Here is a 26,767-nt window from a genome sequence, read left to right as displayed (position 1 = left end):
TTCCTATTCCAGAGCAAAGGACACTGCCTTGCTCTACAAACTCACCTCAACCCACCTGCCCATTGTACTTCACAGGCATCTCAGTCCTCTTAGGGTGGGACAGGCAGTGGGTCAGTGAGGGGAGCACAGGTTTAGGGACTACCTACTGATGTAGAGGTTGCAAGTGGAAGGATGGAAAGGAAGCTATTATGTGCTTGGTGCCTGTAGCATATTAAAAGGACCATACTAATCCTCAGGGTAGTCCAGGACCTTGATACTCAAAGTGCACTCCATGAACCAGCAGCATCTGAGGCACCTAGAAGTGCATTGCTCATTTAAAATGGAGATTCCTGGGCCCCCTTCTGACCTTTTGAATTAGGAATCTGCATTTTAACAAGATCTCAAGTGATTTGTAGGTATTATAAAATTTCATAAACACTATTCCAGAAAATCTGAATTCAGCTAATTGCTAATTGTTCTATTGACAAATAAAATAGTAAGTGACTTTTAAAGAATTGCTTATGGTTCCTAAGCCATGAGGAAAAAAAATACACACACATATATGTATTCTTTAACGCTTTAAAAATAAACTTCAAAGACAAAGGTTTAGGGCAGAACAGTTTTAAGCTGAACTTTTATTTCCTCTTTTGAAATATTCTGATTCAGGTTTTGACTGTAGAGAAAAGAGTAACAAGAATGTCAGCAGAGGCATTTCGTATCCTAATTTTAACATGATACTTAAAATTCTACCTACATTTGTTAAATGCTATTATTTCTTATGTAAATCATAATGCACATTTATTGAGATCTACATTTTAAGTACAAGTTTGTATTTGTTTAATCTTATGTACCCTATGAGGAAGGTACTGGTATCATCCTCTGTTTTACAGATGGGGAGACTATAGCATAGCAGCATTTAGATAAGTTGCCTAAGTCCCACAGTTCACAAATGGGGAGGAAAGATTTGAACTTGGTGCCAGAGCATATGTTTAACCCTGACAATAAATGTCTAAGCATGCTGGTCTCCCCAGTAAGCAGCAAGCTGCCCAAGATATCAGACTTCTTTTCTTTATAAAACTACTTAAATGATGCTGCTTGCAATGGCACTCAAAGTTGCTGACCAACTCCCAAAAGAAGAATAATGCTGACATAAAAGGCTATGAATTAAAGAGGTACCTTGTAAAGAACAGAGATTTTAAAGTATCATCTTACTTATTATTTGTAACAAAAATGGAAAACTTAAATACAGTAATGACCTGCATTGAGAATTTGATATGAATTATCAACATAGTTATGTTGATATGTATATACTATGTTGATGATTCATATCAAACTCATATTAACTCATATGATATCAACATATATATTGATGATTCATATCAAAAACATCAGTTAGATATGAAATGAGACATAGATTTCTAAACCATTAAAACTACAGGTTTCATACCATGGATAATGCTGCATAATTATAGAAGCTATCTATCACATTCCTAGGGGAGACCATAGCAATGATTTCCTGTGGGAATGTGGATGATTCTTATTCCCCAAAACCTTACGTTTGTTTAAAACGTCACTCTTACAGAAAAAGATGCACCTCTGAATATCCTTTGATCTTAGCCAATCTTTTTTTAAAAAGTATACATGGATACTGGTCTTTTAGAATTGTTCAATATGCAGTATTGCTCAAAAACAGCCCCTCCATAACAATTTATTTCCAGATAAGATTTTGTCCCTTTAAAGGAAATCATAAGAAACGGACCAAAGGATAAGGAATAAGAAGGCCACCCAGCAAACCCCTACAATCACAGTCATCCACACAGGAGACACAACGCCTGGTTTGTAGACAGGTGGTTCAATGCAATACAAAATAAATTTTATAAGAACAGAATAAAACACTTGAAAATCTTACTTTCCAAGACGGCCCCATTTAGGGGTCTGAGGGTCCACAGAATTAGTCCAGTTCTGCTGGAATAGTATGGATTCTAAAATGCCTAATAAGGTTGCAATGATGACTGAAGACTTTCCCAAACTCATCACACTCATGGTCTCTCTCCAGTGTGGATTTTCTGATGTTTCTTAAGAAGTGTCCGCTTACTAAAGAGTTTACTGCACTGACTGCACTGATAGGGTTTCTCACCAGTGTGGACTCGGAGATGCTGGAAAAGCCCTGCATTCTGAATGAAGGCTTTGCCACACTCACGACACTGATAGCGCTTCTCTCCAGTGTGTATCCTCTGATGCTGAACAAGGCATGAGCTGAGGAGGAAAGCCTTCCCACACACTTTGCATTCATATGGTTTTTCCCCTGTGTGGATTCTTCTGTGTCGAGTGAGGCCATTGCTGGCACTGAAGGCTTTCCCACACTCCTTACATTGATAGGGTTTCTCTCCAGTGTGGCTCCGCCGATGTTCATTCAGGCTTGACCTCCGGCTGAAGGCCTTCCCACATTCTTCACATTCATATGGCTTCTCCCCAGTGTGGATTCTCTGGTGCTCAATGAGTACTGAACTCTTAGTGAAGCTTTTCCCACATTCATTGCACCTGTGGCGTCTCTCTCCAGTGGAATGTGCCTGCTGCTTTTCTGCCTTGCTGTCTTGTTTACAAGTTTCTCTGCACTTAGAATCCAAAGATACATCCCTTTGGAGTCTGCTATCCTCCAAATGTTCCATTTCTTTTAAGATTTCTTGCTTTGATGCCAACTCCTGGTTCTCAGGTATACTTTCACCATCTGGAATAATAAATGGACCAAACAATGTAATCTCCTTCCTTTATGAAAGAATACAGTCATAGGATGGAAATAGAAAGATCGATATCAAACAGACATGTTCTAGGAATGAAGAACTGTCAGTTAAGGATGGGGTTGAGTTAAACAGGGATGTTTAGGCTAGTAGAGTAAGGAGTCATCAGCACTGCTAAAATAGCTGGAGGGAGCACCCAGAGGCTCCCAGATAGGATGTACATAAGCAGGCACTATATTATATTCATTACAATGCAGGCACTGTTCTAAGTGTTTTACATATGTTAACTTATTAAACCTCAAATGACTCTGTGACTGACGTGCTATGATTATCCCCACTTCAAATATGCATAAACTGAAGGCACAGGGAGGTTACCAGACTTGTCCATTGTCACAGAGCTATTAAATGCAGCATTTAAATTCCAACCCAGGCAATTTAGCCCCAGCGTCCACAGTCTTAACTGTTACCCTATATAGACCCACCAGAGATCTCCTGAACGGACCTGTCAAAATCCTTACCTTGTTCTTGAAATTGGTGGAGGCAAAAAGATTCATATTTGAGCTGTGTCACCATAGGCTGAAGCTGGATGTCTGCTGGTTCCTGCTTGACCTTCAGATGTTCCACATCCTCCGAGAGCACTTCAGAATGTCCATGTTCATGGTCTGGAGCCTGAAGGCAAGTAGGCATATTTGGTTAAAGAGGGGGATTATAGGAGTCCAAGCTAATACTAAATGAAAGATATCACATGGAACTATATGAAACATTTTCTAGAGAGGTGGCACAGTAGAAGGACCAGAGTTTAATTCCATACCCAAAAGCAAAACAGGGAAGAGTGGGCCAATCTAGTGTGGTGGTTTAAAATAAATCCACCAGGTAGAATCTAACCCTCCACCCCCAGGCCCCTGAATGTGGGCTATACTTGATAGCTCAACTCTACTGAATAGAAAGTGAGGCAGAAGAGATGGTATATGACTTCTGAGTCATAAAAAGCACTGTGGCTTTTTCCTTTCTCTCTCTTTCTCTCCTTCTCCCCTCTGGAGGAAGCCACCTGACATGTTGTGAGGGCACTCAAGCAGCCCCATGAAGAGTACCAACATGGTAAAGAACTAAGACCTCCTGCCAACAGCCAGTGAGCAGCTGAGGCCCCCTACCAACAATTGTACCAGTAAACCATCTTGGAAGTGGATCGGCCCACCTGAGTCTTGTCATCAGATGACTGTAGTCTTGGCCATTAAGGTTTAGGGGTAATTTGTTACACAACAGAGAACTAATACATATAGCTATAGCCAACCAACCTGTGTCACCAAACCCCACCTTTCATTTACTATTTAATGTCTAGAAGTCCATCTTTCTCCTCTCACCTGGTTCCCTGGCTCACTAAGCTCTTGTTCTAGATCTTCAACTACAGCCACAGCCTCCTCCCCACTCTCCGGATGGTGCTCCCGCACCCAGGCCTGGAGCTCCTCAGGCAGGATAGTCAGGAACTGCTCCAGCACCAGCAGCTCCAAGATTTGCTCTTTGGTGTGGACTTCTGGCCTTAGCCACTGACGACAGAGTTCTCGGAGCCGGCTCAGAGCTTCTCGGGGACCAGGAGTTTCTTGGTAACAAAACTGCCTAAAAAGTTGTCGGGAGGCTTCTTGGCCAGAAAAGTTGTTCACTCGAAGGTGGGTTTCTTGGTCCCAGATAGGGTCTTCCTCCACTTTCACAATCTTAAGATCATACTGTTCCTCTGTTGAAGCCATTCCTGGGGTTAATTTAGAAGGCTTACTCTGGCTTTAAGTGAAGGGATAACTGTGATTTAAAATTTTCTGATTTAATCTTCCTTAGGAGAAGACACCTGATGATAGAGCATTATATATTAATGGAAATAAATCATAAAGTAGTGGGGAAAAAAGCAAAGTATGGAAAAATGAATGGTATTCTATCATTTATGTTAATAAAATGTATATATAGTTACTGACTTACATATGTTTAGCAACTGGGAAAAGGCTATGGCAGAGTATGTTAATAGCCTCAATTCTTCCCCCTTCCCTATAGCCATGTATTAATATTTTGCAGTGCCCTTCCATTGTGACACTGGATTCAACAATATGACTTGATTTTGCCAATGATATTAGCAAATGTGATGCATGCAGAGGTTTGAACAGTACTTATGTGGCTGGGTTTCCTTACTTTTGCCCTCTGAAATTGCCAGAGAAGGATATCTTTCAGATGATAAGAGACATGTAGGACAGAGCCAGATCACCCCAGTGGAGCAGATGAGACCATCCTAGATTAGCTGACAGCCAGCTAACTGCCAGACATGTGAGCAGGCCTAGCCTGAGGTCTGCAGAGCTGCTGAATGCAGATGTATAAATAGGGCCTGCCCACCCCAGGTAAGCTGTGCCCCATATACTTATGTGCTAAACGTAAGTTTGTCACTATATGCCACCAACGTTTTGTGGCTATTTATTATACCAAATTATTATGGCAGCAGATAACTGATATAGAAGGGTGAACCTCTGGGAAGCAGAATTAGGTAACTCTGGAATTAAAAAAGCAAGAGATATTTACTTTTTGAGCACAGGCATGATGGTAAAAGGAAATGCTCATTGGAGCATTTCACATTTCAGATTTTCAGATTAGGGATGTTCAACTGTTAAGTATAATGCAAATATTCCAAAATCCAGAAAAATCTGAAATCCAAAACATTCTGGTCCCAAGCATTTTGGATAAGGGATACTCAGTCTGTAGAAGTGACTTAAAAGCCTGGGCAACATGTGTATATGGTAGCTCTAGGAGGAGAACAGGATATATAAAACTAGCTATAATATCAGATGATGAATGCTATAATAGAGGCCTCACCAGAATATTCAGGGAGTAAAGAATAGAAAAAAGAATTTCTGACAGGGTATGGAATATTGAAAGAATATTACTTAGGGGCAAGTACATTTGAATTAGGCTAAAATCATGAAAAGGAATTTATCAGGCAGAGAAAGGAAGGTATCTGGCATCACAAATCAAGCAAACAACATGAGGAAATGTATTTAAGAGCACACACAACGGCGATAAGGACAGGCAAAGCTGAACTATAGAATATGAGTTGTGGGCAAAAATGTGAGAGGAGATGAGGTTAGAAAGATGCATTACATGGGATAGAAAATGGCCTTCAACTCTAGGCTTAGATGTTAGACTTTACTTTATGGAAAACTGAGAGGCATCAAGGCTTTTATTTCATTGTCATGGTGTTAGATCTGTATTTTTAGAAAATATTGAGTAAGATTCAGGATGGAAATGGTAAGAATATGTTGCAAGGTTGTGGCCATTTAAGTTGGGAAGTTTAATGGTAGTTAAACTGATACAATGTTGACTTTAGTGGTGTAATTTAAGTTTTATATGATTTTTGCCTAATGCTAATTGAATTATTAAGGTCTGAGAGCACTTGGAAGTTTTTCAGTTACACTTTATTGGGTGAAAATGCATTTATTCCATTCATTCCAATATTATGTGTCTATTAGGTGTCTGGAATAGTGTGAGGTGCTTAGTTCAAAATAGTGAAAGGAAAGGTCCCTACCTTTATGGTATTTACCATGGGAAAGACACCTTAATAAAATATTCACATAAAATGATGTTACAGAATTGAGAATTTGAAGAGTTACAAAGATCATGGCATTTATTCTTTGTCAGTGTCCAATGCCAAATGTATATCTTTTTACTCCTTACTGTAGCATCTGGTAATTTGGTTTGTTGAGTCTTCAGTGCCGGAAGACTGAAAGTCTGAAAATTTCTAATTATGAATTTGTATTGGATTCCATTATTATTAAACATGTAGCTTCTCATGGCCTTAGGTTTATAGGCAAAAATTCTTCTGCAAATATGCGTTCTGCACTTTAATGCTATTGAGAAACCATGGAGATACAGTTGGCTTTTTTTGTTTTGTTTTTTGTTTTCTGGATCACTACAGGCAATGTCTCTCATATCCAAAGCCACGGGTGGAGTATTTCTCCATCAACTGTATTCTTTTCCCCACAATTGGTGCTTAGGATTTACTCCCTGGTCTTATGCCACCATGAACTGTCTTTATTCTTAATGCACAGCACAGTGCCTGGCCTGCTGTCAGTGCTCCATAAATGTTTTCTGGGCAAATAAATATATTCTCCCCTCCTATATCCCCTTTTACTTCATCAAGCCGTGGTAAGGACAGGGAAAGGAACACAGAAGGGAAGATACACTCTTTCTTCTTGTCCCCTAAACCACCCCTGTTCCCAGGATGTATATGCATTACCCTATGTTCCCAGCCAGTCCTCCCATCTCTTCCTGTCTCCTCTCCCAAACTGCAACAGATTACAGACACTTCTTATTTTTAAAATGCCTAGAAGACTTACAAGTCTGGACTTACCCCCAAATTATGAACTCATCTTCAATGTTTTGTTCACCTGATTTATTCGATTAAATGCAAATTTGGTGTCATCTGATATCCTAGCAGGGAACAAATACTTGATAGACATCTGACGAATTAAATGGAATAACCTATTTAAAATGATCTTTACTGAAGCATTGCAGTACAGTGAATAATGTTCAAATCCTGTGGCCTCTCTAAGCATTAATGACCATAGTATTCCTCTTATAGCTGTTATGATTATACAATGTAATGCATATAAAAAGCTTAGCGCAGTACCTGGCCCATAGCAATTATTACATAAATATCAATGAGCAGGTATTATTAGTAAAGTAATATTAGTAAATTGAATATCTTCATTTCATAGAGGAAATAGACCCCAAAAACTAAAATATTGACTTCATACATTAATACTCAGTTGACAGTTGAAAATACTAGAAGAAATATTCAAGAAAATCCAGGATGGACTGTGACCAGTGGTGACCTCCCATTTGTGTACTGAAACCCATCTCTAGATACCACCAGGGGTATCCCCCTGAACATCCCAACAACAGCTCTAAAGCAACGTTAAAGATTGGATTCAGATTTCCAGGGTGATATGAAACAGGCCAATTTATGATAATTACCAATTGACTCCAAATATTTGGCATTGGGAGATGACATATAAAAGGGGATAAAGAGAAAGACATGGCCAGCTACAAATACAAGACAAAAATCTCAGTGGACCAAAACAGAAACACAGAGTAGTTAGTGGAGTTGATGACTTGACTGTAGAAATAGTCAAAGACATCCTAGAATTCAACTCCTGGGGGATTAAATGTGGTGTGTCTCAGGTTGTAGGGAACCAGTCTCACTGTTTCATGCCAGGACCTGCAGTGGACTGCCACACTGAAGAAAGGGAGACAGAAAAATAAAAGGCAGTTGACTGCTGACTCAACTTATGACTTTATCAGCAACTAAGGCCCAGGAGGCAAGTGACAAGGAGAGACTCATTACTAGTAACTAACCCATTTATTTGCTCACTTAGTCAATAAATGTTCATTGAGCACCCATAACATACCAGGTACTTGGCTGGGCACTAGGGCTACAATGGTGAAAAAGACGGGACCAGGCCCTGTTTTGCTGGAGCATACATTTTAATAGGGAAGACAAACTGAAAATAAAAGCAACAACAAGGCCTGTCGCGGTGGCTCACGCCTGTAATCCCAGCACTTTGGGAGGCCGAGGTAGGCGGATCACCTGAGGTCAGGAGTTCGAGACCAGCCTGACCCACATGGAGAAACCCTATCTCTACTAAAAATACAAAATTAGCCGGGTTTGGTGGTGCATGCCTGTAATCCCAGCTACTTGGGAAGGCTGAGGCAGGAGAATCGCTTGATCCTGGGAGGTAGAGGTTGTGGTGAGCCGAGATCACGCCATTGCACTCCAGCCTGGGCAAAAGCAAAACTCTGTCTCAAAAAAAAAGAAAAGGAAAGCAACAACAAAAATAGGTAAGGAGGCAAACAAAATAATTACAAGTTGTGATGATTACTATGAGGAAACTAAACTAGGCACTGAGTTACCAAATAAATGGACAGCCTATTTAGATGGGGTAGTGGTGAGGTAACATTTAAGCTGAGCCCTTAAGTGCAAAAGAAGTGAGCCATACAGAATAGGGATGAGGGAGGGGAAGAGCACTCTGGACTATCCAAAGGCCCTGAGGAAGTGCATGCTGCCATCAAAGACAGGAAAGGAGGTTGGAGTGTCTACAGTCATGTGGGAGAAGAGTGGTAAAATATTAGGCTGGCAAGCCAAGCAGGAGTCAGGTCATGCAGGGCATAGGAGTTAGGATTTTATAAATGCAATGAGAAACCACTGAGGCTTTAAGAAAGGAAGTGACAAGGCTGAATTATGTACGGAGAAGCTCTGCTACTGATGGAGAATGAGCTGAGGGAATGAGGGTAGAGGCAAAAGTGGAAGCAGAAAGCAAGAGTAGAAGCAGAAGAGGCAAGAGTTGAAAAAAGGGTAAAGTGGAGGGGGTGAAGACTATTGCACTGAATCTGGAAAGAATTCCACTTAGTTTAGATGTTACTGTACAAGTGAAAGGAGAAACAGCTTAACTTTGTAAAAGCAGTTCAGTCACTGGACAATCAATTTATGGAGCTGAGCTAATAGCTGGGAATACACAGATGTTTATATCTCATGAGGATATAGTTACAATACAATAAAATAAAAGCCATAATTTAAAAAATGTATACAAGGTATACTCCTGGAGGAAGTGGAAGAGCTCATCCTAAATACAAGATAAAGTTTTTATGCATTGCCTGTAATCCACAAAGGAATTCATTTCACATATATTTACTAAGTGTTTATGAGGTGTCAGACAGCAAAGATTGAAACAATGCAGAGTTTGATGAGTCCCCACTGTCCTTCACTGAAATAAAAACATGGCAGAAAGAGCATAAAAGAGAATGTTTTCATTCACGTCAGCATAATTAGCAACAGCAACAAAGAGATCATGTAAATCACAAATCATCTGTGTTGTAAAATAAATCCCAAAGGATAACCAATTACGATAACAAGAAAACAGAAAAAGACCTTAAATATCATGAGGAAACAGTCAAATCCAGAAATGGGGATGCACTACAGGAAGAGTGGAAGAGCCTCCTTTTCAACAAGGCAATGGGATGGGAGGAAGGGAGGCAAAGAGTAAAATTGCCCTAGGTTAAGACAACTACATGCAGTGAGTGGTCTACGATTGGATCCTAGTTGGTACAAACAGCTGTAAAAGACATCTGTGGGACAACAGGGGGTGGAGGGATTTAAACATGAACTAGGTGTTAGGTGAAGCGCCTACACTTAGTTGGGTGTGCTAATAATCTTGTGGTTATGTCGGGAACTGTCCCTAATTTTTAGAGATGCATTAGAAACTAGAGGTGACAAGTTATGAGGTTGATGGTTTTTACAATATTTAAAGAAAACATTATATGCGACAAACATTGCATAATGTTGACTTATTAAATAAAAGTTACGTGTATATAGGAAATAAGGCTTTTGACAGGGAGAGAGGTCCGCGCCTTCTCTTCCTCTGGACCTCGGTTTCGCCGCAAAGCTCCGACCTCTCTAGGAGTCTCTCCCACCACCCTGTGAAAGGAGCTACCTAGCTTGCCTTGGGTAGATAGCAAGGGAAGGGTCCCTGGAGAGCCCGCCCCCGCCCATGGTTCAGTGTCTTATCCCCACATAACATAAAACTAAGCCTGGAGAAAAAATCAGGTTGCGGGCACCGATAAGGGAACTAGCACAGGGTGTTGTGCCTAGAGATATGCCCACGGCTGCATAGATAGAAAAACTTCGGGCCCATTTGGATAAAAACTTGCAGAGAACCTCCGGCTCACTCAGATAAGGGAACAAGGCCTGGCACATAATGCCTTTGTCCTTTGTATAGTCAGCAGGTTCCCAGGAAAAGTTTCTTCTCCTTTTGTGGGTATGGGCACGGTGGGCTCTGGTAGGTTCCGGCGGGCGCTCTACTTTCCTTTATTAGGACTATAAGCCCAGCTTCTGTGAATCATCACCTCAGCCCCTGATTGGTCCGGGGCCAAACTTCCACTTCAGCTTCTGATAGGTCCTGGGCCAAGCTAAGCAGCAGCTATGAATCATCATTTCAGCTCCCTATTGGTCCCGGACCAAGCTGAGTCAAGCGTTCGCTAGGACAGCCCGCAGACTAAGCGCATTCCCTCTCCTTTCCAGTCCATAAAAACCCCAGAAAGTGCCCCATAGTGGGTACTCCCGGTCGGGACCCCCTCTCTGCTGGCAGAGAGCTTTTTCCTTTCGCTTATTAAACTTTCGCTCTAACCTCACCTTTGTGTCTGCGCTCCTTAATCGTCTTGGAGGCAGGACAAAAACTCCGGGCGTTATCTCAGACAAAGAAAGACTGTTTAATCGTCAGGATAAGGGGCGGGACCTCCACCTACTCCACTGGGGCTTCAGGCCAGTGAATGTGTAGGGGAGGGGGTCACGCCTGCGCAGACGTTCCCTCCCCGCCTACTCCAAGGCACAGACCTGAAATCTTCTGAGAACCTGGCGGGTCGCGACCAGGGGCCAAGACTCACCTTCGGGGCACCGGGAAGCTACGGAACAGGTGGCGGGGCTGCAGCACCCCAGTGACCGATCAACCGCAAAGGCCGGAAATGCGTCAGCCGTTCTGAGCCCACTGGCTGAAGCCAGGCAACTCTTTCCTTTCTAGGAATTCCAGAGGTGGCTGCAACTTGGTGACTCCCTTATTGCAAACCCCGGGGCCAAAAATCCCAGTCCCACTGGGTGCGAGGCGGAGAAATCCGGCGAGGGATTTCTATGGGGAGCGGCCCCCACCATTTAGGAGTTAGATGGTCATCGAGACGCAAAACATTAGGGCCGGAAGGTGTTAGGAAGATATAAACGTAGAGAGCGAGTAACAGGAGGCAATTCCACGGCCAAACAGGTTTATTTACAGGAAAAGCCTGCGAAGAGTTCCAGTTAGGAATCTGGCTGAGATCCTGATCGCTTACAAGCTGAGGCTTTTATAATAAAGTTTCTGTTGGGGAGGGGTTGGGGAAGTGCTGGCTAGTTGGAACTGTTTGGAGACTTTCTAACTGGGGTCAGATGTGGTTAGGGCCGTTAGGCTCTGTTGCGGTTAGGGCTGTTATGCTCTGTTGAAGCTATGGCCGGGGTTGACATTTGCTTTGTTTCTTGAGAACACAGTCATCAAGGTTGTAAAATGGCATCACTGTTGTTAGTCCTCACAGAAGGGACTTCATACTTTTTCTGTCTCTAATACTTATCTGTTCTTCCCTGAGTCTGTCCACTTCCTCTGGTCTCTTTGACATCACAAAGGAGAGATGGTAATGGTGGGGACGAGAATACAGAGTTGTTTTTGTTGTGGTTCTGTTATTTTGTGTTTTACACTCAAAACTCTGTCTTCTGGAATCCCAAAGTCTAGAAGAAGAGCGTGTAAACAAGTAACTACGTAAAACAGAAGTGCATGTGAAATGAAGTAAAATAAAATAAGTGCTTGTAAATCGATGAGAATAGTCTCTGGAACATAGAAAATGCTAAGTACGTATGTAGGAAATAAATGTATGTATTAGTTTGAATTCGTGGTGTGGAAGAGACGAAAACTAATGGGGCAAAACAAGAAGCAGCAGGAATCTGTCAGTGTACACTGGAAAAGGAGCAAAGGAAATAAACTTCTGGGAGACGGAATCAAATGTACAAAAGCAGAACTGGGGTGAGATCCTTTGGTACATCCAAAGAACTGGGCTGATCAGCATGACTGGAGAGTGGAATATGTGGCAGGGGCACCAGCTCTTACTTTTTTTGGATCCCTAACCAAGGAATTTGAGCAATCTGATCAAATTTACATCTAGAAATGTTATCTTGGCAGCCATGTGCGGATGGACTGTAAGGAAATGAGACTACAGGCAGGGAGACCAGTTAGGAGACTACTACAAGAATCCAGGGTAGAGAGAGTGAGGGCCTGAATCAAGGCAGTAGCAATAGAAATAGAGAAGACAGATAATACATGTTAAGAGGTTGAATTGATTTTTTACAACTCATTCATTCGTTATATAGATTCCCATTGAATGCGATCTTTGTGCCAAGGTCTTGCTGGATATAATAGTAATGAAGGACACAAGGTCCTCATCCTCATGGGATTTATAATGTAACAAGGAATACAGACAGAGAGAGACCCAGCTTATACAATTCAAGTGACCCTATTTGAGAAAAGGAATTCAAAATTACAAGTACAAACATAGGTATGAAAATGGAGACTTAAGTCAGGTCTAATAGCTCACGCCTGTAATCCCAACACTTTGAGAAGCCAAGATGGGAGCATCTCTTGAATCCAGGAGTTCAAGACAAGCCTGGGCGACATAGTGAGACTCTGTCTCTACAAAAAATAAAAAATATTAGCCAGGCACAGTGACTCATGCTATTAGTCTTAGCTACTGGGGAGGCTGAGCAGGGAGAATCAGCAGCTGCAGTAGCCATGATCGTGCCACTGCACTCTAGCTTGAGTGACAGACTGAGACCCTGTCTCCAAAATTAAATAAATAAATAAATAAATAAGGAAAAAGAAAAAAAACAAAAATGGAGATTTAGAATGGAAAATAGGCCGGGCGTGGTGGTTCACGCCTATAATCCTAGCACATTGGGAGGCTGAGGCAGGCAGATTGCATGAGCTCAGGAGTTCAAGACCAGCCTGGGTAACGTGGCGAAACCCCATCTCTACCAAAAATACAAAAATTAGCCAGGCATTGTGGCACATGCCTGTGGGTCTGAGGTGGGAGGATTGCTTGAGCCTGGAAGGCGGAGGTTTCAGTGAGCTGAGATTGTGCCACTGCACTCCAGCGTGGGTGACAGAGTGAGACCCCATCTCAAAAAATAAATAAATAAATATAGAATGGAAAATACATTCTTTACATCACATTACAATTTTTTTTTTTTTGAGACGGGGTCTCGTTCTGTCAACCAAGCTGGGGTGGAGTGGTGTAATCACTGCAGCCTGAAACTCCTGCGCTCAAGCAATCCTCTTGCGTCTGCCTCCCAAAGTGCTGGGATTAAAGGTGTGAGTTGCTGCCACCACAACCAGCCATACTACAAATTTTAAAGTCTTCCAAATATCACAAACAAAAATCAGAAAAATAACAAAATATTTTTATTATTTAACTGCCTGACACCTCTATAGTAACTCTCCCCTAATTTGTTGGCTTTATGTTCTTGGACTGCTTCTTTGTAAATTTCATAATTTAAAGTTTTCTAGAAAGAATAAAAAGTTAATGTAGCCTTTCCTCTAGCATGGTTGATCAAAACCTTTTTAAAATTGTTGACATTTGAGTAAACTTCTATCAAGTTTCTTTCAATTATGAGCTACAAGATTTCAGGACATTCAAATTTTTTTATGTGGGGACTAATCTGAGAATCTCTGTGTTGATGACACATTAACTAGTTGGTCTTAGATGTCCTCATTGTCAATGGCATATTATGTTGTCTTTGTCAATATCAGTATTTTATGTAAAATGTGCAAGAAATTTAAATCTCTTTTCAATGTGTTCAGTGATGCACTTTTCTTCACTAATAAGAGAATTAATCCAAGAGTATATTTTTTACTGTATTCAAAGTTTAGCTTTTTTTCTTAATGAGTTGCTGATTTCATATAATTTGACATTGTTTCTTTTGTTATAATTTGCTTCCTGATGTCAGAATAATTTTCATTGATTTTATTATCTTTATTTCTTTTGTTTCTCACATTCCATTAATTTTTTTTGGCAGGGGAGTAGGGAAGGAGTCTTGCTCTATTTCCCAGGATGGAGTGCAGTGGCTCAATCTCAGCTCACTGCAACCTCTGCCTCCCAGGTTCAAGTGATTCTCATACCTCGAGTATCTGGGATTACAGGCATGTGCCACCACTCCTGGCTAATTTTGTATTTTTAGTAGAGACGGAGTTTCGCCGTGTTGGCCAGGCTGGTCTCAAACTCCTGACCTCAGGTGATCTGCCCACCTCTGCCTTCCAATGTGCTGGGATTACAGGCATGAGTCACCCTGCCTAGCCTCCATTAATTTTTAAATTTAAATTTGCTCAGTTCTTTAATAAATTATTTCATTTTGTAATTTAGCATTTATTGCTTAAATCATGCCAAAATATCTTTTCAAATTGTAGTTAAAATGACTTATTTCTAAGATAGTGTCCCCTTACCAGATACTAAAATTCTCTATTGTTATTTCAGTGCCACTCAACAAGAGAAAAATAAGAGATGGGGAGTCAGAAATGGAAACAAACAAACAGTGGTTTAAACACCTGTTGCTAAAATATCCATTTTTTCCCCTCAAATTTTGCAGGCATATGAACCATGTAAACACATTGCTAGGTATCATTCCAGGCCAGGGCATTTGAAGAAACTGCAAGTGTAGAATCACTTACGCTTTATAGACAACCATAAACCCACTTCTGAATAAGTTAAATGCTGCAGTGGAAATAGATAGGAATCTGATGACTGTTACAGTAATTACAATACCCATCTTTAATTTATCACAGCCTAATTGGAAATAATATTGTATCACTTCACATTTTAGTCTTAGTTGCATATTTAACAATTTACATTTCACATATAGACAGAAACTTATGACACTATTATTCCTTTGCTCTTGCCCATTGATATGATTTTGCTGTGTCCCCACCCAAATGTCATTTTGAATTGTTCCCATAATCCCCACATGTGGTGGGAGGGGCCCAGTGGGAAGTAATTGAATCATGGGGGTGGTTTTCTCCTTGCTATTCTCATGATACTAAGGTCTTATGAGATCTGAGGTTTTATAAGGGGTTTCCCTCTTCACTCTGTTCTCTTCTTCTCTCTCCTGCTGCCATGTGAAGAACATGTTGCTTCTCCTTCTGCCATGATTGTAAGTTTCCTGAGGTCTCCCCAGCCATGCAGAACTGTGAGTCAATTAAACCTCCTTTCTTTATAAATTACCCAGTCTTGGGTATTTCTTCATAGCAGCATGATAACAGACTAATACACCCATCTTTTGTAGTATTATTCTTATATATTTTACTTCTCTGTACATTATAACTGCCAGCTTAAAATGATACTATTTTTGGTTTAAATGATCACTTGTTTTTTAAGGAAATTAACTAAAAAGCAAGGCCTTTATATTCATATACATATTCACCATTCTGATGCTCTTAATTCCTTCTTGTAGATCTGAGCTTCCAGCTATCACTTCCCTTCAGCCTGAAGTTTTTTGTTTTTCTTTAGGGTTTGGTTTTGGTTTTGGTTTGGTTGGTTGGCTTGCAGTGCAGGTGCAAGTCTGCTGGAGAAGTATTTTTCAGCTTTCATTTAATAGAAAATGTCTTTATTTCCCTCTTATTTTTGAAGGACATTTCCACTGGATTTGAAATTCTGGGTTAGGAGTGACAAGAGAAAGATGGCAGAATAGGAAGTACTAGCCCTGTTCCCCTACAGAAACGCTGATTAACAATTACATATGGATCAATATATCCTTATGAGAATTCTGGAATCAAGTTAAAAAGTTGCAGTACCCCAGGTGAGCTCAAAGCCAAAACAGCTACATTGAAATTTCACTTTACACAATGTCTTAGTCTATTCAGGCTGCTGTGACAAAATACCTTAAACTGAGTAATCTGTAAACAATAGAAATTCGTTGCTCACAGTTCTGAAGGCTGAGACATCCAAGGTCAAGGCAATAGCAGATTTGGCATAGAGTGAAAGCTTCTCTCTACTTTATAGATATGGTGCCTTCTATGTGTCCTCTTCTGGTGGATGGGGCAAACAGGCTCCCTCTAGCCTTTTCTTATAAGGGTACTAACCGCATTCATGAGGGCAGAACTCTCATTACCTAATCACTCCCAAGTCCTCACCTTTTAATGCCATCACCTTGGGGGCTAGGTTTAAACATAAGAATTTTGGGGGAACACAAACTTCAGACCATAGGACTCATGTCAGCCCTTCCCCCAAGTGGGCACAGCTCAGAGCTAGGAGAGAATGTTCTGGCTTATGACTTCTTCCTTGGGAGAAAGAAAAAATTGGAGCATGCATCCTCTGTTCTGGCTCTTTGGAGGGTGGCCCAAGGGACTGGCTTCTATCTTACCTCATTTGGAGAGCTGATGGAACTGTCATGGTTTGGATGCCTGGGGGCCGCTAAAAACAAAGAAAAGTTGGAGTAGCTTACGACCTGCTTAAACAACCCTGAGAAATGGCGTGGGCAAAGGAATGGTCAGGGCTTTGCGTTGTTGGCATACACTGTAAGATGTATGGGAACACAAAAGGCCCTAGAAGGAATGTTCTTCTAATATTTTTTTTAGAATTTAGGTAGAAAACGTATTTATAATGACTTTGAAATAGTACAGCTGTTTTTGAGGACCACAGATGCACTGGAAGAAGGCAAATGGAATTGGGTGATTGTGAATGTAAGGCAAAGTGAAAAATTCAGAGACATTCTTGGCACCATATAAAGAGTCTCCTTCAGCCAGAGGGGCAGCAAAGGCTGAGGATCAGGTCTGGGGCTCAACTGAATGTGTGGCAGAGCTCGAGAAAAGATGTCACATCCAGCAGGCCTGCTAAGCTAATGCCAGAGAGCTCATTGGAAAGGAATGGAACTCTGCGATTTAGGATAGGGATATCTAGGCCAAAGCACCAAAAAGTCTCGACTCCTCAGATTCTCCTGAACCCTATGGACCTTCAAAATTATCCCATTCCTCCCTAGTATTCTCTACTTGCTTGAAGATGATGTGCCCACTCAGGACACATGCCACCACCACACCTGGACACTACGTTAATTCCTAGGGTTACATCACAGCAAAATCTGGCTAGATAAGTACTGGGTCTGCAAAGGGAGTAAAAACACTATCTACCAAAGTTGCAGTGGGACCTAGCCAAAATGTAGTGTCAGAACCTAGGAAAACACATATAGAATTGGATCCTAAGAGAGGTGCATCAACAAGAATCTGATATATAAAGTTAGATAAGAAAGAGTGTATCAAGATAGAGGCACTCTACTATGATTTAATATTCTGGCAAGGGCCCTGGGAGATGTTGTTTATATACAGATGGGTATTGTTTGATCCATAGTACTTTTTTAAAAATCAAGGGTAAGTGATAAGGCTGAGGGCAACTATCATAATAAAAAGTCTCAAGTCCTTCTGCAGTTTTTGAACTAGAGCTGGTTCTCAGAACTGGCTGTGTCCCCAAGAGGAAAGACCATGTACCACTAAACCAAATAGCATATGGAACATTTCTTCAAGTCTTCTACAGAGACTGCAGTCCAGGACATTTATTTAGTTAGATATATATTGGAGAAAGGGGGAATATCCAAAGCTTTTTAGGATGAACCTTTTACACAGCGTGAGTTGACATTGATACCTAGGTACCCAAAGTGTCACTGTGGCCCCCTGTTAGGATGTGGTCATATAGGGGCCAGATAAGGAATGAAGTTCTGGCCCAGATAAGGCTCATATTGGGTCCACAGACACTCTCTGCCTGCATTGATCATGTCTCTCATTTCTGAATATAAAACTGGAATGAACATATTTGAGTTGGAGTAACCCCATATTGATAATTTGGGCTAGGGTTTATTATGGAATTATTGCACTGGAAAAAGCCAAGTGGTAGTTTCTGAAACTGCTACCCATTCCCCAATCAAAAGAGTACTCAGAAAAAAATTTTTTGCATCCCAGTGGGAGTGGAAAGGTTAATATCAATCTTAAAGATGAAAAGAATGCAAAGGTGGTAGACATGATCATACCCCACCTTTTCTCACCAGTCCCCTACAAAGCCAGGCAGACTCTAAAGAATGACAGTTAACTACTGCAAAGCCAACCAACTAGTAGCCCCAGTTGCAGCTACAATGCTATATGCAGCATGTTTTCTTTTCCTTTTTTTTTTTTTTTTTTTTTGAGACAGAGTCTCGCTCTGTCACCCAGGCTAGAGTGCAGTCGCGGGATCTCGGCTCACTGCAAGCTCCGCTTCCCAGGTTCACGCCATTCTCCTGCTGGGACTACAGGTGCCCACCATCACGCCCGGCTAATATTTTGAATTTTGTTTAGTAGAGACGGGGTTTCCCCGTGTTAGCCAGGATAGTCTTGATCTCCTGACCTCGTGATCCGCCTGCCTCGGCCTCCCAAAGTGCTGGGATTACAGGCATGAGCCACCATGCCTGGCCTATATGCAGTATATTTTCTATAACAGATTAATATGACCTCAGGTACATAATGTGTAGTCATTGATTTGGTAAATGCATTCTTTTTCATCCCTCTTAGAAAGGAGGAACAAAAGCATGAAAAGATGGACAAAGGTTTCCATTTCTGGTTGTTTCCCAGGGGCGATGTTATCTCTCCTGCCCCTTATATTATAGTCAGAAGGGATCTAGACTAAAGATACAATTCTAAGGGTGTTATATTGGTTCACTCAACTGATAATGTATTATTCAGACCACATGAGCAAAATATGATATGTTGGAGGCCTTGATAAGATACATTTTCTACAGAAGCAGGGAAATACATTCAATGAAGATATAAATGGAAAGGTAGGGCTGCCACATGGGTTTTTTTGCCTCCTTTTTCTAAGACATCAGCAGACAAGAAAAGGAGTCACTACCCTGGCAGGAGTTGATGGTTCCAATATATCTTCAATGATATATTCAATGAAGAATTATTATAGTTCTATCAGATCCACCAAGATATCAGATTGGATGGGTCCAGCAACAGTGCATCATAAGATGTGTGTGGTATGTTCAGCATTGGACATGTGCAGGACTAGAGGACAAATAAGCTTTCTGAGTAGGTGGCCCACATGTTCCTGTCATCCATCTCAACCGCACTAGCACCTATCTTGGAGCTCATCCCTGTGACTCTATGAGTGTGTGATAGTTGTGGTTGGTGAAGGTTCCTTATGACTAATTGACAGAGGAGGAAAAATACTGAGTTTGGATTATTTGGAATAAGTATCATGGTATGTTAGTAAAGGCTGAAAATGGATGGTGGCTATCTTAGAACTCCTCTCAGATGTGATCCTGGCATTAGTAGTCACGGGAATTCCACCCAGCGGGCAGAGTTTTGAATGGTACACCTAGTTAGGTGCACTTAGTTATCTATATGGCTACAGGTAAAAATACATATAGTACATTTAGGGTAATGATGAATGTCTTGTCTGGTTTTTAGGGAACTAGAAGAAAAAAATTGGGCCAGATGTGGTGGCTCACGCCTGTAATCCCAGCACTTTGGGAGGCCAAGGCAGGTGGATCACTTGAGGTCAGGAACTCCAGATCAGCCTGGTCAACATGGCGAAGCCTGTTCTCTACTAAAACTACAAAAAAAAAGAGAAAAAATTAGCCAGGCATGGTGGCATGTGCCTATAGTCCCAGCTACACAGGGGGCTGAGGCAAAAGAATTGCTTGAACCTAGGAGGCGGAGGTTGCAGTGAGCTGAGATTGCACCATTGCACTCCAACCTCGGCAACACAGTGAAACTGTGTCTCAAGAAAAAAAAAAAAAAGAAAAGAAAAATGATTGGAAGATTGAAAACAAAGAGGTCTGGGAAAGAGTCATGTGGATGGACCTATAAGAGTGGGAAGAAAGTCCAAAGATCTCTGTTGTACACATTAAAACTCATTATAGAATATTCACCATGGAAAAGGCAATGAACAAATAAGCAGACAGAATGACCTTGCTGGTTTATATTAACCAACCTCCATCATTAGCTACCCCAGTGCTGGCAGGATGGACTCATGGACAAGGTAAACATAGCAGCAGAGATGGAGGCTATCTATGCCTAACAGCATGGTCCCTCCCCACTCAGTGGTGCCTGGCTACAACTGAATGTCCAACTTACTTGCAACAAAAATTAATATTGAGTATTGATATGGTACCACATCATGAGGGGACCGATCCCATCAGTGGCAAGTGATTCATCTTGACTAGAATTAACACATATTCTAGGTGTGGGTTTGCCTTTTCTGGTCATAGGACTCAGCTAGTACTATTATCCAAGAACATACAGAATCATTGATCCACTGACATAGGATCTGGCATAACTTCACATGGGTCCAAAGGAGGTGTAGTAGTGAGCACATGACCATGGGATCCACTGGTTCTATCACACACTTAGCCATCAGGAACATGCTGGCCAGATAGAGCAATGGAACAACCTTTGAAAGCATAGCTAAAGGGCCAACTTACATATGATACCCTGAAACAATGGGGTGTCATCCTCCAGAGCAAAGTATAAACACCCTAAGACAATAATTATTAAGTAGTGTTTGTTTCCTAGTATGCAAGTATGCGTGCCTGGGAACAAAGGGGTAGAGGTAGAAGTAGCTCTGGATTCCCTCACTCCTAGAGACCCACATAGGGAAAGATGTGCTATGTACCCTCTTGATTCTAGGCTCCGTGAGTTCAAAAGTCTTTGTTCCTAGAAGAACGCTTTCACCATGACAAACAGGGAGTCCCTGTAAATGGAAAAGTAGGGCTGCCACACAGATTTTTTTGCCTCCTTTTTCTGACATCAGCACACAAGAAGAGGAGTCATCACCCTGGCAGAAGTTGATGGTTCCAATATCAAGAGAAGGTAAGGCTGCCGTTACACAGTGGGGACAGGGAAAAATGAAGTTTATCACTCAAGTTATCCATTAGGTTGTCTTTTGCTTCTTGCTTCTCCTCAGTACAATCTTTTTTTTTGTTTAGACTGAGTCTCACTCTGTCTCCCAGGCTGGAGTGCAGTGTGCAGTGGCGTGATCTCAGCTCACTACAACCTCTGCCTCCCAGGTTCAAGCAATTCTCATGTCTCAGCCTCCTGAGTAGCTGGGATTACAGGCACCCACTACCACGCCTGCTAATTTTTGTAGTTTTAGTAGACACGGGGTTTCACCATGTTGTCCAGGCTAGTCTTGAACTCCTGACCTCAAGTGATCCACCCGTCTCAGCCTCCCAAAGTGCTGGGATTACAGGTGTGAGCCACGGCACTCAGCCTCCTGGGTACAGTCTTTATTATTAAATGGACAAGTGCAGCAGCCACAATTGAGAGGAACATAGTTACCAGAGTGTTTTGGTCACCTACCAGGTAAACTACCTAAATGATCAAAGATGATAGTAAAGGATGAGGGGAATCTAGAATGGATAGTAGAGGAGAGAGACAGTAAATATCCTTTATGATTTAAGATATGCTACAACACTAGGAACTGTAAATCTTTCTACTAATCTATTCTTATAAATTTCCTCAGAAAGAATAATTCTGGAATAGCTATTTCCATTTCTTACTATACCAAACAAACAGAAGAGTAGGTAGCTGATGTCTCTTAATTGAGCCTGTCTCTGGGAATTTTCCTTGGTCAAAAAGTTGCCTCACAGAAGGTTACATTCCTTCCACTTTATACCCCTTACATCAAGGCAAGGCAGTTCTTAAGGACTGTCCCATGCCTTGAGCTCCTGAGAGGATCAGCTGGAGCCTCTCTTGTAACTGCACCACAGTTCAACTACTCTGCCTAGCCCTATTTCTTTAACTTCTCGTGAGTGTTATTCCTGAAAGCACAGCTCAGTAAAATTCTTGCTTAAAAATCCCAGAGTAACCTTATCTCTGATACCCTCTCTTGTTCACTCCACCTCAGCCAATCTGGCTCCCTTGCTGTTTCCTCTACCAGGAACACTCTTCCTTAGATATGCACAGGGCTAACTCCTTCACCTCCTTCAGATCTTGGCCAAAATGTCACTAGACTTACACCATCTTATTTATATTGCAGTTAGCCCCCTCTCATGCCAGAACTTCTGATCTCTCTACCCTGATTTTCTTCTTTTTCTTCTTCTCCTCCTTCCCCTTTTTAAAATCACAGTGCTTATCAACTTCCATTCCAGTTTATGTATTTATTTATTCTGCTTAATTCTTTTGTTTGTTTATTTATTTTTTTTTGGTTCAGTCTCCCCTGGAACAGTAGCTCTATGAGAACAGGGGTCTTTACCTTTTATTGCCCTTGTTATATCCTGAGCATCTAAAGCTATGTCTGGCCTAGACTAGTCAATTAACATTTTTGTTTATGTACAAGAGCTCCTACAGGGTAAGTACTTTGAAGCTGCTGGGCCAATGTGTGTATCATTTTCAGGTTTACCATATATTTCAACTTTACTATATATTTAAAAATTGCGTTTTTAGATGAGTGTACCAATTTATAGTCCCAGCAACTGTGTATGACAGTCTCAAAATTTTCACATTCTTATCAGCAAATGTTATTGCTCAGGTGTTGGAATAAAATGATTTAAAATTTGCCTTTATTTAATTGCTAATGATTAATTATATATGCTTATGTTTATTGGTCATTCAAGATTCCTCTCTGGGAATTGCCTGTGCATATTTTTTGCCATTTTTTTTCTGTATGATTGTTGGCTTTTTTCTCTCTTATTCATTTGTAGATGTTCATTATATATTCAGTGGACTGATCTTTTGTTGACTATATGTGTTGCAAATATCTGCTCCCAACCTTTTAATTGTCTTTTCCATTAGTTTCTAATATCTTTTGATATAGTTTTAATTTTTAATGAGGTCAACTTTATTTATTGTTTTCCTTATAGTTTGTATGTTTGTGCAGATTAAAAGAAATCTTGCTTTACTGGAGCTCATAAAAAAATGATTCTATAGAAGCAAACTTGTGAATAGAAAAAAGAGCAATGATTCTAAATTTTCTTTTAAAAGTCTGAAAGTTTGCTGACTGGAATTGATTTTTTTGTGCAACATATAAAGTAGAAACCCAATTTTATTTTATTTTTCCGTTTAGATATCCAAATATTACAGTACTATTTGTCAAGTAGCTCCTTTATTCCTCACTGATTTGTAATGCAATTTCTGCCATATATCAAGCATCCACACATACATGTTTGTTGCTCAGTCCTCAGTTCTGTTTCATTGGTCTATTTGTCTGTAGTTGTGCCAATACTATATTGTCTTAGCTGCTATAATTTTATAATAAATTATATATGGCAAGTTTCTGCAGCTCCTTCATTTGTTTTAAAAATGTCTTGGATTCATCACTCTTTCATTATTCCATATACATTTAAAATCAACTAGTCAAGTTCCACTGAGCACAATTGGAACCTTGATTTGCTTTGTACTGAATTTGTGTATCAATTTAGGAAGGAATGATATCTTTATGATATTGAGTTCTCATATATATAGACATATATATAGGTATATATTTCAACTACTTATCCCTAATGAATAAAGTTTCTAATGTTTCCATTCAGGTATCTTTTGTATTTATTTGCTTCTGTGATAGCTTTCAAAAATTATATTTTTATAATTTTGATGGAGAATGTGATTGTTAACACGAATTTTAAAAAGTCCAGCCACCTTGCTAAACTCTCTTATTAATCATCATAATTTGACTGTTAGATTATCTTGGATTTTTTATGTAAACCACGCAGCATGCTCCTTAAAATTTATGTATTTAGAATTCATATTTTAATTAGGCAATGCAATCAACTCTAAAATTAAAAGTACATTTAAAACATGCACCCTAACACTCTCCTTCTCACTCTTGTCCCCCTTTTCACTCAGTTTCTGACCGTTCACCTCTCATAGGTAACCACCATTATTGATTTTCCGATTTATTTTTCCAGGGCTTCTTTGTGCCACACACGCAAACATAATTTAGATTCTTTTTACTCTCTTCTATTCGCAAATATAGCAAATTATGGAAAGAGTTCTGCACCTTGCCTTTCTCCCTTAGTTATAGCTGGAAAAATAAAAATTTAAAAGCCTCTTTAATAGCAAAAGGGGAGGGGACAAAAGGTGCCGAGCTAGCAAACGACAGAGTCTGTCAGGGAGGTGGCTAGAGAGGCCCGGAAGTGGCTTCTGTGCCCCGCCCTGCGGGTGGTTTGCTAGTTTCAAGCACTTTGTGAGTATGGGGTGAATCGGCGTCTGCCTTCCACTGTGGGGTTAAATCTCATCCCGCGGCTCTCCTCCTCTCGGTCCTGCAGTTCTTTTGCCCCGGGTAGAGGTGCGTTTGCAGGAGTGTGTCTTTGTGTGTGTGTCTGTGTGAGTTTGTGGCGAGAGGCCCTTCCCTCCCCAGTTCCTGCAGCCTCGGCTCCCAAGGAGGGAGACCCCTGCGAGAAGCCGTGGGGGACGGAAGGGCGCTCTGCGGCGGAACGAAGTGGTCCTCGGCGTTCTCGCGTAGAGCCCAATATGGGTGTCCCTTGTTTAGGGCCGTTACCGAGTGTCTGGGTCGGTTCTTGAGGGTATTTGGAGACGGGATGCATGGGTCACATAGACAAGCCTCGAGAATGGGAGCCGTTACATTTTTGCACTGCCTGGTAACAAGGTCAGTTTCAAGGTCTTTAAATTATTCTGTGGTACTGGCCAAGAGCCAGAATGTTGGAGTCAGATTACCTGGTTCGAATCCTGCCTCTGCCACTTACTGGCTGTGTGACTTTTCACTAGTTCCTAAGCTCTCTCTGCCTCATTTTACTATTTTGTAAAATGGGGATAATATTCCCTAACTCACTGGGTTGTTGTGAGGATTGAATGCATTCGTATGTGTAAGGTGCAGAGTAAGTATGATTTAAAGATTTGCTTTTATTAGTGGTACTATTATTATTTATAACTATGATGACACATTATCTTTAGTGACTGGCTTTTGTACGGTTGCTTTCAATTTTACTGTCATTCATCAATTCACTTTGTAATGGATGATTTCTATATTTTAGGAGGGAAAAATAAGATACTGTGAAAAAGAGCCTATCCCAAAGCAAAGACCAAAACTGGTTTGTGTTGTACGTTGTGATACTCAAACTCCCAAAGGCTTTAAGACTCGGGGGTACCTTTTCCTTGGCTGGAGATTAGGAGGAACAATAGAAGTTTTTAATAGTGAAAAAGGACTAGAACCCCTGGTTTTAACAAAAATCTGATGTCCTGCTTAGTGCTGGAGATCCACCAGTTTTTGAGCTTCCAGGAGCGCCCTAGCCTGAAACTGGCTTCATACTAACATCCTTCATTTCAACCCAAATTTTACAGGGTTAACTCTTTCATAGACTTGTAACTCTCTTCTGTTAATGAGAAACTTTCCTTATCTTCAGTATATTTACTGATTTGATAAATACTTTGTGTTTGCAACCAATTTCCCAATCTTGTGCCTTCCCACTGTGATCAGTTTGGCTCAGATCCAAGTAGGGGCCAGGTAGTGAAACCTAAATGGAGTTTGTGGAATAAATGATATAAATGTATCAGTGTTGTTTTCCTGCCATAGACTTCCTCCCTTCCCCACCGTGGACACCCTCCTCATTCCACTTGGGCTCCAGATTCACTCTGGGTTGGGCTGTGGCTCTCTCTCGCCTTCCTTGACCCTACTTTAATGCTTTTTGACTGTATTATTCAGGAAGGAAAGAAGTTAAGATGTTGTTTAATTTTCTAAAATTTTGGAGAGAAATTTAAACACATTTAACTATAGAGAGAATATTACACTGAACACCAATATAACCATGACTCGGCTTCAGCCATCATCTGTTGGTCATTTTCTTTCATTCTTCTTTTCCCTCCTTTCCACTCTCTTTCCTTCCCTTCTCCTCCTTCTTCCCTTCTGTCTCCCTCCTTCCCTTTTACTTCCTCCCTCTTTCCCTCTCTTCTTTGTTTCCCTCTCCCTCCTTTCTTTGTCTTCCTTTCCCTCCCTCCCTCTCCCCCTCTTTCTTTATTTCTTTTTTTTCCTCATTTCATCCCTCTCTTCTCTTTCATTTTGTAGCAAATTGCAGATGGAAACATTTTAGTTCACTCACAAGTACAAGTACTTCAGTGTCAATTTCTTATATACAGGGACTTTTATCTTAATATAATCATAGTATCATTATCACACGCAACAAAATTGACAGTAATTCCTTGATATCATTATCTTGATTTTCAAATAATTGTCTCAAATATTTTTACAGTTTTTTTTTTTTTACAGTCTTTTTACAGTTGTTGTTTTCAGTGGGGTCCGAATGTGGTTCACCATTTGCATTCATTTGATAAGTCTGTTCAGTCTCCTAATCTGTGACAGTTCCCATTCCCTCCCACTCGTTTTGGTAAAAATGCTATTTATTTGTTGAGGAACTTGAACCTTCTGTTTTATAAAATGCCTCACATTCTGGATTTGGTCAATTGCTTCTTTTTAGTATCTTTAACTTATTAGAT

The 26,767-nt window shown here is 40.8% G+C and overlaps 2 protein-coding genes across 16 annotated transcripts in view; one reads left to right on the top strand and one right to left on the bottom strand.

Moving 5' to 3' along the window:
• Positions 1-584: 584 nt before the first annotated feature.
• The window catches only part of ZSCAN31 (zinc finger and SCAN domain containing 31), a 27,864-nt gene continuing 1,681 nt past the window's right edge, over positions 585-26,767 (bottom strand). Inside the window, exons 1-5 of one of the 8 annotated variants that reach the window (XR_010119299.1) lie at positions 11,184-11,335; positions 4,079-4,554; positions 3,236-3,386; positions 1,889-2,707; positions 585-652 (exon numbers count right to left, since the gene is read on the bottom strand). Coding sequence is in view for 5 of the 8 variants with exons in the window: in XM_063633272.1 (XP_063489342.1) it covers positions 2,019-2,707; positions 3,236-3,386; positions 4,079-4,459 (1,221 nt within the window). In the remaining 3 variants the exon portion in view is untranslated. The other 7 variants (XR_010119301.1, XR_010119300.1, XM_063633272.1 and 4 more) reach the window with 7 other exon arrangements.
• The window catches only part of ZKSCAN3 (zinc finger with KRAB and SCAN domains 3), a 19,473-nt gene continuing 17,156 nt past the window's right edge, over positions 24,451-26,767 (top strand). For 2 of the 8 annotated variants that reach the window (XM_055263965.2, XM_055263966.2), the window contains exon 1: positions 24,468-24,605. The gene's annotated coding sequence lies outside the window, so the exon portion shown is untranslated. Of the gene's footprint in view, positions 24,927-26,767 lie in introns of all 8 variants that reach the window. The other 6 variants (XM_063633265.1, XM_055263963.2, XM_063633262.1 and 3 more) reach the window with 6 other exon arrangements.

The sequence above is a fragment of the Symphalangus syndactylus genome, chromosome 23 (assembly GCF_028878055.3).
Source record: "Symphalangus syndactylus isolate Jambi chromosome 23, NHGRI_mSymSyn1-v2.1_pri, whole genome shotgun sequence".
Lineage (NCBI taxonomy): Eukaryota > Metazoa > Chordata > Mammalia > Primates > Hylobatidae > Symphalangus > Symphalangus syndactylus.
This window is presented reverse-complemented; position numbering and strand designations above follow the sequence as displayed.